Consider the following 18,528-nt stretch of genomic DNA (forward strand, 5'->3'; position numbering starts at 1 on the left):
GGGTTACTATTACTCTTGCAAAATCCTGTTTATTGACAATCGCTTTATCGAATAGTAATGAAATTACATCTTAGAGATAAAAATAAGCATATGCTTTAGCAGTCGACAGCAAATTTGACAATACTTGCAATGACTATTATAGATTGTAACATCGGTTTGTTCTTATATGCTGCAGCTTTCTATTGCATTTATTGCAGTATTTAGTAATCAATTAAATTTTTATAAGTATACACGTAATTTCTATGTTTATATGTTGTGCTACGAAATGAATGTTGGTTGAAGCTAATGCCATGTATTTCATGATTGATTATCATAAATAAACATGCACTATAAGGTAGGCTAATTTTAAGGATAGTAAAATAAGCTTGTCGTACGTATGATCATCGTGACCGTAAAACTTGTTTTAATTCAATAAACACCCAAATACACACTCTTTTATTCTTTCTCTCTCTATCTCTCTACTCACCAACCATCCTTGAATTATCGTGGTGTCACGGAACGCCGTTACTAATTAAGTAACTGTAAATTAATGAATGCTTATGAATAGATAAGATAAGGTTATGTGCTATGTTTTAATGCGCTTGTAGCTGATAATAGGATGGTAGAAGTGAGATAAAAATAGAAGTTGTTAGCAGTTAATTTACTGTAGGTTTATAAGGTGTGTTAATCTCTAAAAATTGAGCTGTATATGGACGAAGGTTAAGCGTCTTAACACCTGATAGCTTGTAGCTATCTAAGTCTGAGAATATCGACATGTATATTTAGTAATGGTATTATACTAATTAATGTAACTTGTAAAGCATGAATTCTCACTCGTTAATATTGGAATTCACTGTAGAAACCTATTTAAGCGCGTGTGTTTGTAGAATAAAAAAGTAATTGCTCAAGAAACGGCAAGACTCATATCGTGAAGAATAGTGTAATAATTAGTCAGTTGTCTGTGGAGATCAGCCGAGAAATCGAGTTCTCAAATACTTCTCTCATAGAAACTGAAAGTACTGGGAGAAATAGCCCAAGTTTTAAGTAACTACACTAGAGTTCTTTACTTTCCTTTGCCACAAGTGAGGGTTGTGACACGTGGCTACAGTTGATCTGCATGTAGAGCTAGACGATCTTCTACAACTCAGAACATCACATACCGTGCACTATGACATCTATATTATATTATTGTTAATTAATCATTTCGATTCTGGAAAGTGCAGTATATGTTATATTTCACGCAGTTAAGGTAATTATACATTATTCAATGCATTTCAGGGTCATATACCATTAGTTACAGAACGATTTTTCCTTTACATAATCATATCTTGCCAATTAAATAGCGAGATCAATTCTGAATTTACTATCTCGCGAAAATAATGTGATTTGTATTAGAATTAGATATTTATAGATTTTATGTTAGCGCTATGTTGGATCGGTCACGAGACTGTTGTTTAACTGCGATGATTGGGCTCAGATTGGTCACACCGTAGGCCAGGAATTACCTACTTAGCGGGAGGTGAAGTTGTGAGCCCAATGGGTAACCTGATTGGCTCCGAAAGGCCAAAACAAGGGTCAAGAGGAAGAAAATAAGGTGTGGCTAGCGATGGTCATAGTTTATAGTGAAATATTAATAAATGATAGTTCCCGTATGGGAATATTTGTGTTAGAGTTTTGTTCAAAATATGTTGACAAATAAGATGGGCCTGGATAGTATGAAAGGATCTTAGAGAGAGAGCTAAAGTAGCCTCTCAGATTTGCCAAGTTGAGGTTACTAGGCTAACGTTCTACTATTAGCTATAACCTTTTTATTGCTAATATTTTGTAACCTTTTTATGTATATAATAAAGCTATTCTTATCCTAAGGCACTCAGTCTCAGCATTACTGTGAACCAGTAGTTCGGAATAGTTTAAGAGCAACCATTATTACACTCGCCACCTGTTCATAATTCGCACTTCTAATTTAAGGCGTCATGATATAAGTCTCGCAGTACTAACATGCTTAGCACAAACTATACGTACAGTATCTCGGAATCTTAATGTACTGTAAACATCTCAATAGAATAACTGCAAAACGTACAGTAATCATTTTCAACTAATAGGCACTTTGAACAATGTTATAATCTAATATACAAGTTTAAATATTCTTATTATAATCTTGCAGTCGTAATCTTAGGCTAATTTGGGCTGTACTATAACCTTACTTAGATTTAAAATTGGAAATGGCTCTTAATGATACTGTACGATCTCAAAGCATGAACATTCATAGGTGTACATTGACCTAATATAGAGATTTATAAAGACTTCAATGAATATTCGTAAGCCTTGACTTTGACTTTCGTGGGTAAAGTTACCATACGAACACATGTTTTTCAATAAAATAATAGCTCTTGCATGTCTTTCTTTAACTTTCATAGTATCGTAAAGTTGATAGCACAGTATATCATCCGCAAGATATATTTTGAAACAGTGCACTACATGTCAGTAATTTAATTATCAATAGATCATATGCAAAATTTTTTTATTTATTACCAGGGTATATTTTGCAGTAGTGTACTGTACTTCACATCAGTACCATAATAAATAAGACACAATATTCAATTTCCGAATAAAATATCTTTCACAAATAGACGTTAGAACAAATTATAAGTTTAATCTATATGCAGGCTCATTTTGGGGACTATATCTAGATCTTCCAGTACAGCGTAAATTTGCTAGTTAGTATGCAGTAAATTTACAAGTTCATAAGTTGAGTGCGTGGCTAATCAAATGTCTTAAATTTTACGATTAAAAAACTATGTAATAGCCTAAAATATTGTAATTAAAATCCCAAAATGACCACACTCTATAACCTTTTGCGTATAGAAATGGCGATGAATGATGCCGATGATCATAACGTTTACGGAGAAATAAAATAGGGCTTAGCTCGGAAAATTCCATTTCAAGCGAGAACATGACATAAATTTAAATTAGTCATGTGTATAAGATCTTTTATTGTCATTTCTACCGACAACTGTAGTACAAATTTACTATCTGCTCACCGTCACTGTGGACATGAATCTATAGTATTCTCTGCACTCTAATTTGATTTACTGTTAGTATAATTTTACGATTACAATAAAGGAGGAAATCCACGTTATTAATTATCAATTGTTATGATAATTACTCTTAAATACAATGACAATGTTCACGTATGCTTGTTATTAGGGATAATACTAAATTATAGGATAAGTTTTCCTTAACAACGCGTCAATGGGTTGATTGTTATAACATCCAGTGCATAGTGAATTATTAAAATTTAGTGTAGCAACGTATAGTGCTCATCGAATATAGGCAGCATCTTTTAGTGTTCAGGAGTTTCCGATAATGTCATAAGTTTACAAGTATTTATTTCAATTTATTTAAGATTAGCTACCAATAGTTACCGACTGCAAGCTGACATAGCGCAAGAGTTTTATCAACAGACGGAATAGAAAGAACAAGACCTAAAATAAGTGAGTTATTCTACCTTATAATCATGTTATTCGATGGAAGCAGTATGATATTTACAAATGGAAGAATTTAATTACAGATTAACGCTGCAAATAGTTTCGTATGGCTATTAACGAATTTGTTTAAGAGTCTAAATCTTTAGTCATTTCTTTCGATAGTCTATAGGATAAAATAAATTAGCTTAGTGATTTTATTTATAATGGTATTAGATCGTAAATCACAGTAGCCCTGTCATAGCTGTCTTATAAGACAAAGTACTATAATAATACAAGTCTATAACTGGGACATTATTACCCTACCTATAGTCAAATTATTTAGTAATACCAATCGTCTCCGCTTATATTTCGACATAAAATTTAGGATGGCCGTCTATCAATCCAGTTTTAAGATATCACAAGATCCAACCTACATCCGCTATACTATGGAAAGCAGCTTTAAAGAGGATTATCTTCCTTTGAATACAAATTCTAGATCGAACATTTGTGCTGCTCCACTTGCAGCAAATATCATGCATCGAGATGACTATCATTTGGGTCATGTAGGGAATTCGATTACACGCAATGAATTCGTTGACAGAGGAAGTGCATTTTATAGTCAACAGCGAGATGCTTATGGTAATAATACTAAAGAAAGAGCGCTAAGAGCAACGACATTTAAAATGTTCACTGATCCAGTATTCCGTGGTGGTATTAGCACTAATAGTGAAAGTTATCGGCGCCATCCAATTGTTGCTGAGCCTTCATCGAAACCAAAATTATCAACCGCCAACGCCGGTATAGCATTTGGTGATGTAATGAAAACTGAGATCCCAATATCGGATTATCGGAAATCGTTTACAGCTCATGCAGTTAGCCGTCCTAAGTTTGCAACGAAAGAATTTTTTATTAGTAATAAAGGAACCCTTGCAGGAGATCGTCGAAATCCTCAATCGATGTATACTACTACATCGCAGCAAGCTCACACTGGTAAATATGTTGAGCCGCCACCTTTGGCTAACATTCCAGTAAGTTCTCAATCTCTTAAAGATTTTATAATAGAATTATTTTATGGCAGAATCATTGTCTTTTTTATGGTTGGATAATAAAGTTATCGTCAATAATCACATAAAAATCGTCATCTAATTCACCATAGTACTGTTAAACTGGCGTTAGGTTGCTATGGCAACGATAAATCTCACTCCATGCTGATAATCTGCTACCCATATTTAATGGCCTGACAACTTTATAGATAGTAAAATAGATACAATATTATCACCCTAATTATTTTACATTTTTCATGTTATAGCTACTCGGCTCGAATCTACCTCAAGGTGATCGTGAAAAGTTGGCAGTGAAATCAACATTACATCAAGAAACTTTTGTCCCCCTGAACGCTAAACCTGCTAAACCAACATCTGCTTATAATTTTCAAGAAACAACATTTAGATTAGGTTCTAATGATCAAATGTTTAATACAACGTCTCAAGATGCGTTCAACCCCAAAATAACAGGTAATTGGAGATTCTGTGCGATATACTTATGTAACATAAATAATTTTTAGTAATAAATCACGGTGTTATGTTAGTATATGGTACCGTACGTTTGCATGGTTACAACATTTACTAACGCCGTTCAATCTACAAAACTTTTATTTGAAATATGCTAATGGGATATACCAATTGGGCTTTAAATAATTGCAAGAGTAATTTCAAGACCAAAATTAATTATATACGATAATATCCCCATGCCAAATTGATACATTTAATTTAAATCTAAATTTTGCGATCAAATATCATTGTCTATCAACAGATTTATTAGATTCTATTTGATAGTGCAATTTTAAATTTTAAATTATGTGATTAGAGGAATGATTTGACGCTATACGCACTCACCTAAAATATTTAACCGCTTATAATTTCAGATGCTACCAACAAATCCAAAAGCTTACGCTTTAAACACATTCAGAGTTCTCTACCAGGTGGAGATCTTGATTATCAACGTGGTAGGGAACGAACCTCAACAACAACTTTCAAAAGCGACTATCCTCAGGTAAGAAAGAATTGTAAATAATACGGAAAGAACAAATTCTGTAGAATCCTTGTTAAAGTATAGGCAACAAGCTAATGGTTTGCAAATAATTTTTATCCTGCATGTGCTGATGAGGTATAAAAACTTTAAAAATTAGTAGAATTTGACTGCAATATTTAATTTCGATTCTTTCAGTACTTAGATCATACTGCTACTCGTGCTGGCAATACTTCACGTCATGCTGTTTCAAGCGTCCGAATTAGCGGTGAAAAAAATCAAAATTATTTTAAAACTGAAATGTCATCAGCTTTCATTCCGATGAGACTGGAAAAAAACTTGATGCCTAAGCAACTAGAGAGTTCTGTTCCATTAAAATATTATGGTAAAACTATCAATTAATATCGACTAATTAATAGAATTAAGCTAATTACGGTGGTAATGAATGTCTAATTTAATAATATTTTCCAATCTAACTTATGAAAATATCCCCTATTGTGTTATATTCTATACTAATTAGTTAAAGCAGAAAAATCTAAACATTAGTCTCTAGCCGCAATAGTAGTGTTTAATTTCCTGTAATGACACAGATATACAAATTGATAGTGAACAATGATTTAAAGGTATACTATTGTGATATTATTTCCATTACAATATTAGTATCTGTGAAATAGGCAAAGAGTATAATGTTATAACTGTTATCATGATCTTTCATGGCTTAAGCTAACTCGTAAAAAATATCTGCTTTACAGGATAATTATAGTCCATAGAATAATGTATTGATCGTACATTTATAGTTTAGTTAAATATTTAAGAAAGGAATATCAGGTATCAGTCGTGTTATAGAAACAAAATCGACCTTATTAGGTCTACACTACCTATTACCTGACCGATGAATGTGCAGAAGCTTTACATTTTGATTTTTCGAATTAGAACGATCCGATGATCTTCCTGAAACGAAAGACATGTATCGACCATTGCCATTGCAAGTGAAGGAGAAGGCAATCCACCAAAATGTAAATCAAGTAAATTATTTTCTGTTTATTATGATCATTGTATCTTCACGAAATATAAAATTTCATTAGATACCATTAGGTATGTCTTATGAATATTTTATTACCTAATTTACGTAAGAAAGTGGATTTATTTTAGTTATATGATGGTTGTAAATGTAAAAATTATAATATTTGTATCCTATCGACAGAATTTCCGATTTTATTGATTGATTCACTTGTAATGAGATTAATTTTAAAAAATTTAATTCTATTCAACCTTGCCTTTATTTTGATCTTTATTAGCAACGAAAAACTCATGCTAAAATTCAGGATTACAGACTGAACAACTATCAAACAATTCATCAGAGCGATTACAAACCCAAGCGAGGTGATCGAGCTGACATTGTTAATCATCGATTACAATATAGTTCGGTGCCTTTACACACTCTCAATCAGGATGTATAAATTCAGCAGACAATTAGTAAGGCGATAATATCGATTCATAGTTAGAATAGTATTACCCACGTTAACTTTTAATGAAGATATTCAAAATATATCGGGCTAACATGCAGTATAAGAGCGAGGATTTAATATTTTATGAAGTTGTTATTTGTATAAGCCAAAAACATTGCTGTCATTACTTTATGGGTGGAAGTCAGCAAGTTGGTTGCCTTCACGATCAATTAGACGGCTAAAAATAACTGATGCGTTTACACTATTAATTGATTCATAATAATATGGCAAAGAGACGAATCCTTCTAACTTTCTAACTCAATACATAAATCCTTTAGCGCATTTTAACAAAGATACGACATTGTATAAAACTTGAAAATTTTAATTTGATGATTTGATATCAGACAATCTTCTTAACGGATAAATTGCAAAATAGTCATTGTGCTAATAATGAGATATGAGTATGAAACATTAATGAAATAGAAGCTTAATTTTCCCCATCTTTTATTTTGTACATGAAATTGTATAGAAGTGGATAATATCAGTAAATTGATATTAAGTAGAGCATAATTCAATTTTTCAATATGCTATATGCATTTTATACATTAAATTGTGTAGAAGTGGATAATATCAGCAAATTGATATTAAGTAGAGCAAAATTCAATTTTTCAATACGCTGTATACAGTTAAATGCTATAAAAGAAATGATAATATTAATAGATGGAAAAAGATTATCTGCTTGTAATTTAACAGCTATATCTAAGTTTTGTAGGACTCTTATATTTTGATAATTCTCTATAGTTTACCGTTATTGTATGATATGATTTGAGAAATACCTCAGTTAATCAACTTTTTTTAAGGTAAATAAGTCTTCAATATAGGACATTTATTACGAAGAAATGATGAACGAATTTGCCCAATAAAAGCGAATAACATAAATTTATGTGCGCTGTAGCAACAATTTTCAGTATTTGTTAACGATTAGTGATTGATTAATGTAGTTATATGATGTACAACGTTTTGCTAGTGATACTGGATAATTTGTCATCATGCTTTACGTTATCGTAAAAATTTAATAAAATCTAGCAGGGTTATTACACCCTGTTAACTTCAGTACTGATTCAAAAATTGCAAAGCATAAAGGTTACAGAAAAATAAGCGAAAATGCGATGTCGTTGTCTAATGCCTTTCTTTCAGTTTACGTATACCATGATGATAAATTGCAATTTAAAGCGGACCTTATGCAGATTGATCACGAATATAATTGCAATTTGTTAATATTGCGACGAAATTATACTCTAGTCTCGATGGCAGATACTACAGAGATTTGATTCATTATAGTTACTTATAATCAAAAGAAAATAAAAGCTAATACCCTCAGTTCAAAAGGTAGATACTACAGATATTTTTAATCTATTAAAGTTACTTATAATTAGAAGTTAATAAGAGCTAGACGGAATTAAAGATTAATACATCGATGAATTTCGTATGTGATCATAGGCAATTTGAAAGTTTTTAAGAATCAAAAAGCTTCCAAACTTCCACATGCATCGATGTAACATGCCAGTGCAGGTATATGTTCTGGTAGTTACGAGTACAGCGGGTACGGGGCAGAAATTATTCTTCATTTCGTAATTTCAAAGCAAATTCAAAATACAATATTGTTAGTAACCTTGCTTATGCAATTGAATTACTCTATCAACATAAATTCCGTTCTAAACATAAAATATCGAAAATACAACTGTTTATGTCCCAGTTAGTTGATCGTGCCTTTGTAAACGCTCGGAAAATATCGACTAAGTCTGATATTGATTAATACCCGAGTACATTATCCGTGATAATAACGCATGCCAAGTAAATCTGAATGCAAGTTAAGCCTTAAAAATTCTACAAATCTTGATATGATTAGAAATTTCCCAATGGCCATCATTATTTTATCTTAGTTGAAATCGAAGTAATTTCCGCCAAAGTACGTAAATCTATCGTGAAGCGTATTATTAATATTAATTCCAGCATTAAAGTGAAGGTAAAGTGAACTATAGCCACGGTTTATCATAATGTTGCCGATGGCCAAACGTAACTTCTTCGGACTTTGCTAGTTCAAGTATAGCAATTGTTCACGAATATTTGTAGCAGCTCAACACCGTATACAACGCAAGGAAATATCAGGTTATAGTCAATAGCATGTGTACATAGTTTACAGCGACGCTTGATGCTTTTCAATCCCTGCATTAAAATCGATAGTGATTTGCTATAATCTTAGATTGCCACCATACTGTAGACTCTTTGTCGTCGATTGCCACGATTTACTGACTACATCATCATGATAGCTGCGTAGTACTATCATCAGCGAGATACTATTAATTAAAACAAATTGGAACGCAACTTGCCGATTTATCGTCTATTATACTCGAATTTACAATATTATTTACTTCAGTGACTGATGTTCGACTGCTGATTTAAAAACCAATCGAGATTTACCATTATTACGATTGGTCATGATCATATTGACCTGGTTACCATATTGCTCCAGTCTTACTTAGCTACCAATGTCACCGTAGCATTTTCGTATCCTAACCAATTCATTGTAGACTTATAGACACTCAATCGTGTTAACTTTATTGATTTGCAATAGAAATTACTGTAATAAGAGTAAAATAATTAACAAATGGATACTGTTATCTCGTGATCAATAAGCTAGAGATCTTATATTCTATTCTATATAGTATGCATAATAACTATGTTTTTTAACATTACCATGCAAAACATAACTGTCAATGGAGAGTTACTATTGCAGTATTTTGAATTCATATTGTATTTTTTTCCATCTACTGTATATTTGTCAATCTTACTCTCTCTTTCTCTCTATATATATGTCATAACAGCATAATAATCACGTCAGGAAAGGACAATAATTGTCATAAGCCTTAAGTTTAATTTGGAGATTTTTAACTTGTATTGTTTTCCCTTGGCCAATCATCGTTGACTTAATTTTATTATCATCATCTTGACTATAGATTACATTGTTCAAGTCAAGAAAAAAACTTCGATCATAATATATTAACTTGATAGCAGGTTGATCGAGCTCGAGGGAAATCCTTTTTCAATGTTTTTTGTATTCAACTGATGACATTACGCATCTGTTAAATAAAAAGTATTGCTTTACCCTTCAAAGGGATGATATTGGCTATCATACGATTCATCTACACGCAGATTTAATCTTAGAATAATTAATGGTCGAAAGAGTTTAACATACAAGTGGTAGTTATGCACGCTGCCAACATGTCATATTTTGGTCTTTAAAGGCGATAAAAGTGTTCAGGTAAAATTATAACCCATCCTTCCTATGTTAGAGTTCCTTGAATCATTTTAGTAATATTGAAATTATCTTGCCAACAATTGCATGGTAATGCAGTTATGATAATGAGTAGTGCTTTAATTTTTACCTTTTTTTCAACGATAGTAAGATCAAATTCTTCGCAATAGGCAACCTTTCTTCAGTAATACCGTATATATTCATGTGACTATTGCTGATAAACTAACTTCCTTGGGTAATACCACAACAGCATTCTGACTTCGTGTGACTTAATTGCATCAAAGAAGATATTAAGTTAATTCACAAATTCTATATTACGCTTCTTTCAATAGCCAATCAATTCTGGTAAAGTAAATTAGACTAAATAGTAATTGAATATCAATAAATTTTAATCGACGGTGAATGCGTTTCTATACTGTCACTGACTGGAAGGAGGCTTAAATAGTTTGAATTTTTTTTTTATTCTATTTTAACCGTAGTTAGTAAATATAAGCGTTATGTTCTCTAGTGCGACACTAGGTCAATCACGCAATACTAGGTTAGACGCTGCAAAGTAGCCTGCAGCGAGGAGTCCACATCTTTATTCTAGGTTGCCTTCGCCACAAGTGATATTATATATCTATTACATACGTATTAGTAAATTATTAGTGAACGTGTCAATACATTTACGATATTAGTATTATACGGTTATCTCATCAGTTAGGCAGCTATGCAATTTATCTGCCCTAATTCCTAGACATTACTAGTCTATCATACATAACAACAAGATAAAATCATTTCATTTTATTTTACAAAGTACAGCAACTGTACTGTTTTATAGCTTAAGCAATTGTAGTATTCTGTAATCTTGAAGAATGCGTAGTAGTATGATTCAAATTCCACAGCCCATGATTGAAAATTACTCATGACTGATACATCGGTGAACTTTTGATATCCGTAATCCATTCTGATAGTGAGCTTAACAAGTATTCAATTGTTGATATTAGGCAATATGAAGCATCTTTTTAAAATGATACCAATATGAAAATTGATAAAATTAAGTGACCATTAGACTGTTGAAATGAAACCTTTGTCATTGATATTATTGTCACCCGTAGAATGTATCGTTTACAACGTTAAATTTTCTCTTTCTTGACGCAATTTTTTTAAACTTCTTGACCAATTCAATATTTTACAGGCCCTTAACTCTCTCTGATTCAATTCATCCCAATTGAGAGATAGCAAGATGGTAAGAAAATAATTGATACAATGTTAGTCTAACTTATTTCGATGAATAGTGATTACTATTTGTTGTTTAGTGAATTGAAAGCGAGCAAGATGGTCAGAAATTAATTTGTATACACCCATTCTAACAAACAACAACTTCTATCCATAGTAATAATTTCAATTGCTAGTTTAATTACTTGAAAAGTTGGCTAATAGGTTAGGGAATGCCTAGAGTACTTTATTTAATAGATAGTTTTATCCATGAATAAGACTAGTCGAGATTGCTATTCTAGTTAGTAAGAAGTGTACATAGATCGCAAAATGGCTGATTACTTGGAGTTGATTTTATAAATTTAAGGAATAGTATAGTTTTTTGTAAAGTACTGGAATGATAGAGAAATGGTTAGTATTATAAATCGTTTCTCTAGTAGTTTACTAATTTTACTATTTATCACTACTAGCCCTCTGCTAGTTTGGCTAACTAAAATGAGGATAAGATTTTCGAAAGAATTTGTTCATGCATAGTCTTATAACACTTTAAGTTTACCCAACAATTAAGAAAGTAAACAAGATGGTTAAGAATTGATTTTTATATTGGAAAATCTTGCCGATTTAAAATTTATTTAATGAAACATAGAATCTATAGCCATTTTAATAAATGATATAATACTGAAACGATGATATTTCCCTATTTTATTTATAAATCTGATAACCCAAAGCATTTTATCTACTGTCTAACTTTATCTTTTAAAATTATCTTATTACCGTTCCAAAACTACATTTTAAGCTACTAGTTTTATCCTTGAGTTAGACAATAATTATCAATCTAGTACCATACTGTATGATAGAAATTATACTGTACTTAAAAGCCAAACTGATAAAAATTATAATTACATTCGCAAGTTAAATGATGTTATCCAGTACATGTAAACTGAAAACTGGACTTTTATCTATAGGAATCGAAATCTATTTCTCAACTTCCTCATAAATCATTTTCGTCATCGTGGGGTCGTTATGAATTTATATGTAGTTACCAGTTATCCTTAATTGTCTTCTATTTCTCCGTTTCGCAAATATGGAAACTTCCTTTTATTGCCTATCTTAATGGTAGAGGTATGTTCACACATAATATATACTCATAGATATAGATTAAATTATTAAACGTTTATTACTGAAAAATGAATGCACCTTCTGTTCTGGTACTGTGACATTCATTAATTAATGCATCATCAATATTATAATTTTGTTGTGTGATGAATCATATGTTGACACCTAGCTACTAATTAACTAATATTAAATGTCATAGAAAGTGTGTTGTGATTCTGGCTATAATAAGTATGTAGACTGGGTTATTAATTAATTACTGTTTTTGCACCAACGAAGTTAGTGAGGATATATAAAGTCTCAAAGTTCTTAATTGAGAGTTAGTTACGTTAGTCGATGACAGATGGTTATCAGTTGCTAGTCGTAATTGTAAGTTGTGCGTTCAATCGGACATTTTAATAAAATAGCTTCTAGAATAAAGTTTTGATCCTTAACGTGAGTAATCTATCGTCTAAGACTCGAATCTAAGTTTGGTTGATTAAAGAGTGCTTAGAGTTAGTTGCTTAGATAGTTAAGTCTACTTTAGAGGAAAGAATCCCGTTTAATTCTTGTGTTACAATCTCGGTTGTGGCAGGTACAAAGTACTTTGATTCTTGTAAATCTATACGTGACTAAAAAGCAATGAATTTGAGTTACTAAATTAGTAAACAAAGAAGTAACGTTTGATGGACAGACCTATATCTAGCCTAACTTGAAACTCTTTCGTTGAAAAATTCAGTAATATAGATTTGTTTGAGCTTTTCATAGCCCTTCTATCCGTACTTTACAATCTTTCTACTATAAGAGTTACCACCATACTTAATGCTCAGAAGCATTGAGAAGTATTTGTATACTTGTGCTATTATAATAAATTAAGATGGCAATGCTATCAATTACGGTCTATTCCTTAGGCACTTGAATTAGTGGCAATCTATACGTCTAACCTGATTAAAATCGATTCGTTGAAGAAATCCAGTAAAAGATATAGATTTAGAATAGTACTGATTCACTTTTGTTGCCTATAATTTAGTCTAAAAGGTCTTTGCTGTAAGTAGTATTACGATATCTGCAAATAGAATTGATGCGTATTTTTCGTCGCCCCTATTTATATCAGTTTATACGGTACTAATTTAAACTATCCTGCAATCATTGCAATAAGTGATGTATGACTTCTTTTATTTATATTAATAATATTATTAAATTTTATGATGATATTTAAATGTTACGTGTATAAAAATATAGATTAGAATCACCTTGATGAGCAATTTTTGTTTATGTTAATGTCTAGTGGCCTTCTTCGTACCCTACATCTTGGTACTCATTGTAGTAATCTTACCTGGGAGCTACTTAGAAATGCTGATGGGGCAAATAGCAAAGAAAGGGACTATACAATCTTGGAATAAATTAATGCCAATTTGGAAGGGTACATAACTCAGCTAAACGTGTAGAAAGTTAACATAATAGTCCTATTACATTCTATTGAATAGCTCTCGTATAAAATTCACTAAGATTACGAACTATTTTTTCAATATTTTATATGATCAATAGGACTTGGCTACGTTCAAGTGATGATGTTAATTGTATCAGCTATTTTTATGGCTCCGCTAACTGGTTATGCGCTTTATTATTTCATGGTTGCATTAATAACTAAACCTCGCTCTAATCCACCATGGAATTCTTGCTCTAATTCTTGGAATACTCAATACTGTCGAACTACTTATCAATTCTGTTCGCGAAATATTATTGAAAATTCATCATCTCTTCATACCGCACTTCCTACTACTACCACAGCATCATACCAAAATTGTATTAATCCAGGTCAATTGGTTCGAATGCCAGAATTAGAGTATTGGTAGTAAGTCTGCCTAAGTCTATCATCCATTATATATTATTATCGATCTCTTTTTTTTTTCTTAATGCATATTTTTAGTAGCTAGAGGATGTAGTTTATTAATTCTAGAATAGATATTTCATATTTATTAACATTAACATTTATACTCGTTTTATTTTGGATTGCAGTTTTCAGGTACTGAATATTAACTCTTCAGGAATCGGTGGTATAGTTCCATGGCAAGTTGTATGCTTATGTACAGCGTGGGGACTTGTTGCCATCACTATATTCTTAGGATTGTCCTCATTTAGAAGGGTACTCTATCAAATGCTTCTAAATAGTGATAACTATTAATATTACAAATAATAGCAATCCGTATATGGTTAAATTTCTATGATATATATGTTTCTAAACATATGAATAGTGCTACAAAGTTTAATTACTTTGTTATTACATATATCACCTAAAGGCAAATGACTGATTTTAATCGATTTATTACCATTATTTAGGAAACATCTTAAAATTTAATTACTATATTATTACAAGTATCGTTTAAAGTCAAATGATTGACTTTTAATCGATTTATGACCAAATCGTTCACAAGAGCACTCATGAATAGTTTCTCGAAAGTAAACAATCGATAGAAATCTATAGTTTTTCAGTTATAATAAATAAATAATTTAGGGAAGCTATTTTTCTAATAGCATAACCGCTCATAAATACCATCATGTATCATTTTATGCTCTATCGTGATGTATTAAATTTAGATGAAGTCAAAGATCTTTAAGTAACGTAAGATTTTATTCCTTTTTATAGGTGGCCTATGTAATTTTTTCTCTAAGCGTTGCAGCCATCGCTATACTATTAGTCGTTGCTCTATCTCTGCCAGCAAGTCCTAATGCAAAATTTCAGTTTTTTAATGAGAGTTCGATTCTACCTTTATCAAGACCAGCTACTTGGGCTGCAGCTCTTGCTGAAGCTATTTTCTCATTCTCAATTGCATCTGGATGTCTAGCTCACCTTGGAAGTCGAAATAAAGCCAATACAAATCATCTTTGGTTAGCATTAATATTCATACCTGTACAGTCTTGTAATTTTGTCCTATAATTATCACAAATGCCGCTCTACAGTCACTGCTTTTTAATTGAAAAATCACCTAGAAATACATTAGTTTAGGATTACCTAACTTTAAATCATAATTACAAGAAATAAGTAATAATAGTACTACTGTTCATATTAACAAGCATAGCAATATTGGCACTATTAATCCATTACTATGGAAACTACTGTTATGAGTAGGTGATCCATTTGAAATAATTTATTCGACATCAAAAAGCTTATAGTAGATCTTATACGATTTATACTAATGCTATGATACTGCCATAAATCTTAGCTAATACAAAAATCAAATTATTGTAAGAATGAAACACAAATAGCTAATAGAAATTTAACAAAATTAACCTTTTTTAAAAGACACATGTGTTTCTGAACCAACTTTTTTATGTATTCTCATGATGGTACTATCATTTAGGCATTCCTTAATCTCGATTATTGCCATTGCTATGTTTGCCTTGGCATCCTGCCAAATGGTGATTACATTTGTATCCTACATTGCCTCTCAATTAAACGTTCCTATTACTCAAGTTATAACCTTAGGTATGTGATAAATACCAAGATCGTCTTTTATAGCTTTAATCAAGCAGTCTACTGCGGTAATTATACTGTAAAAGTTTGAAACAAATAATAAGAAAGAATTTGCTTGCTCGTATTATCAATCTAGTTAACCTTTTTGCCGCACAAATGGCCAATAGTAAATAAATATAGAATAATTATCGTTGTAGAATATGAGTACTGCTAAATCAAATAGATAATCTTTAGTAGGTCTTTTACGGTTTATTACCGGTAGTTTATTTTCTCATTATAAAAATGATTAAATGACTAGATATCATTGAGTAAATACTGTAATTATTGATATTTTCTAAAAGACTATAACCTTGTGAGTTATTGAAAGGTATAGAATTAAGCTCTATTATTTATTCCTCCTTAGGCGTTAACCTTGCATACGTTGCATTTCCTACACTGTCACGACTTACTGTAACTGGAAGGGTAACGTTAATCGTCTTTTACGCGTTGATTATTCTAGTATGCATCTCTAAAATGGTAAGTAGTACAAGATATATCCATGCAATAACAGTAATTGATGTTTATGCAGATCTTGTTGTGCGTTAATATTAAGACACATGCTAAACATCGGCAGAGAATAGACAGGTGTAGCTTTAGCTTATTTAATATAAAATTATTCAACATTAACTTAGTATCGCAGTATTTATGTTAATCTGGTCCTGTAATTCATTTATATTAGCATTTAGCGGAATGATACACATCCATAGTCTAACTAGCAACAAAATAAATCTCCACTCCTAAATTTTATTACGATTTCAACATCGATATTAAAGGCAGCTCTATAACTTATGGAATCATTTTGTTTATAGTCTGTAGTAATTAGTCTTACCATGAACGGGGGGGGCATTAATAGTGATATTCAGTGGCAGATTCTATAAATAAATTGACTGAGGCTTGTTACCAATTTAAGGATTAATGTGCTGTCATCTGCAATACGCACTATTTGCTTTAAAGTTTCTGAATGCGAGGTCCTAAAGGTTATCTGTTTCCTCAACTTCATCTTAATCATACTCTATTTATTTGCAAAGTATTAAAATTAAATTTGATACCTCGTGTAAGACTCAAAGACTTTGATGCAATGATATCTTTTTTATGTCTACAACTAGTGAAATTTTCTTTTTATTAACAGGCAATCTTTACTGAGGTTGCTTTTGACGCGATATTTGAAGAAATTCCTGATGGATATTTAAAGCGTTATAAAGTTTTGTGGCGAATTGGCTTTATTGCCGTATTAAATTGCATCGGATTGATCTATACTACCCGGGTATAAATAGAATATTAAAGGGAGTGTAACATGCTCTACTTAAATAATTATAATTACTGGCTTCTCTAGTCGTGCCATTTTCTGTAATATACTGACTGATTACGATCTTATAAACTAATGAATAATAGGGTGGACTCAGATTTATAGAAGCTACAGACGAAGCTGTAGCCCTTGTACAAACTCTACTTATCATTTTTCAGTATGCAGGATTGGCTTTTTTGTTTAGTAAGTCCCGACACATATAAACCATAAGATTAAATAACCCATAAAATTGATCCTAAAGGACTTTTAACAATTATTATACTTTACGATTTAGTTTTAATTAGTCATAGATCCTGTTATTAGACTACTAAAGAAGTAATCGCTTAGTATCCTTAATTCAATATCGCAAGGCATGATTAACATTAATCGTTGATTCTTTAGCTAACAGAGTTTATTTCATGATGAAATAATTCAATTTTAGTAATTTATACTCAGAGTAGATGGATGTAAATTAGTAGCTTTTACCTTTAATGAATTAAGGCTAAAATTTCACTTGCACTAATTTAGAAATTGAAAATGTTATAATTTTGTAATATTGAGATATAAAGTGCGAATATGGGACCCTTTTTTTATTAAACTTGACGAGAATTATAACTTTATAACTATGTTGTTTCTTTAATAATAATTACTTACAGTCAGAGCCCGAATGATTCGAAATACCGTAAACTATATTCGATTAAGTCAACACCGTCTACTCATGCTCTGGCTACCCATCGCTCTGGTTTCGCTTATTATATATGTGGTAAGCTTGAGCTATTAAAATTCTTCTAGAAATACATAATTTAAATCCTTTATCTATCTTAAATTTGCATCACTTTATGCTTTTATTCCATCCATTTCGATTTACTAACATTGTTAATATCGGTTACAATTATTTTTAGATCTACGACGTGTACTACTTCAACAGCTTATTTTCCAATTTTCCGGCCTCTCTTAATTTTCTCTTAATCGCAGGCTGGGTCTTCTTTGGAATAAGTTTGGCTATATTTATTGGATTTATCATTTATCAGGTGTTTTATAAATATCGCCAAAATAAGATTGGTGCTATCACGCCGCATGGAAATTTAAATATGGACGTTGGATTTATCCATTATATGTCGATGAATGTTGATTCAGTATTAGATAGTGCCGAAACCTATCATTTAAAACTAGTTTATAGCGATACTGCATCTAAAATATAA

The 18,528-nt window shown here is 31.4% G+C and overlaps 2 protein-coding genes across 2 annotated transcripts; both read left to right on the forward strand.

The window, feature by feature from the left end:
* Positions 1-3,832: 3,832 nt before the first annotated feature.
* On the forward strand, positions 3,833-6,934 carry TRIADDRAFT_54649 (uncharacterized protein; the record flags this gene model as incomplete). The annotated part of the gene is made up of 6 exons (XM_002110497.1): positions 3,833-4,474; positions 4,756-4,960; positions 5,371-5,498; positions 5,673-5,859; positions 6,408-6,499; positions 6,773-6,934. 6 exons carry the CDS (start codon positions 3,833-3,835, stop codon positions 6,932-6,934), a joined length of 1,416 nt encoding a protein of 471 aa, XP_002110533.1.
* Positions 6,935-11,843: 4,909 nt separating this feature from the next.
* TRIADDRAFT_54650 (uncharacterized protein) lies at positions 11,844-18,528 on the forward strand (the record flags this gene model as incomplete). The annotated part of the gene is made up of 11 exons (XM_002110498.1): positions 11,844-11,846; positions 12,401-12,557; positions 13,816-13,950; positions 14,076-14,382; positions 14,547-14,673; positions 15,175-15,416; positions 15,890-16,014; positions 16,406-16,518; positions 17,171-17,305; positions 17,434-17,530; positions 18,302-18,528. The coding sequence occupies 11 exons, from the start codon at positions 11,844-11,846 to the stop codon at positions 18,526-18,528; spliced, it is 1,668 nt and encodes a 555-aa protein (XP_002110534.1).

Source organism: Trichoplax adhaerens, genomic scaffold, assembly GCF_000150275.1.
Source record: "Trichoplax adhaerens TRIADscaffold_3 genomic scaffold, whole genome shotgun sequence".
Classification (NCBI taxonomy): Eukaryota; Metazoa; Placozoa; class Uniplacotomia; order Trichoplacea; family Trichoplacidae; genus Trichoplax; species Trichoplax adhaerens.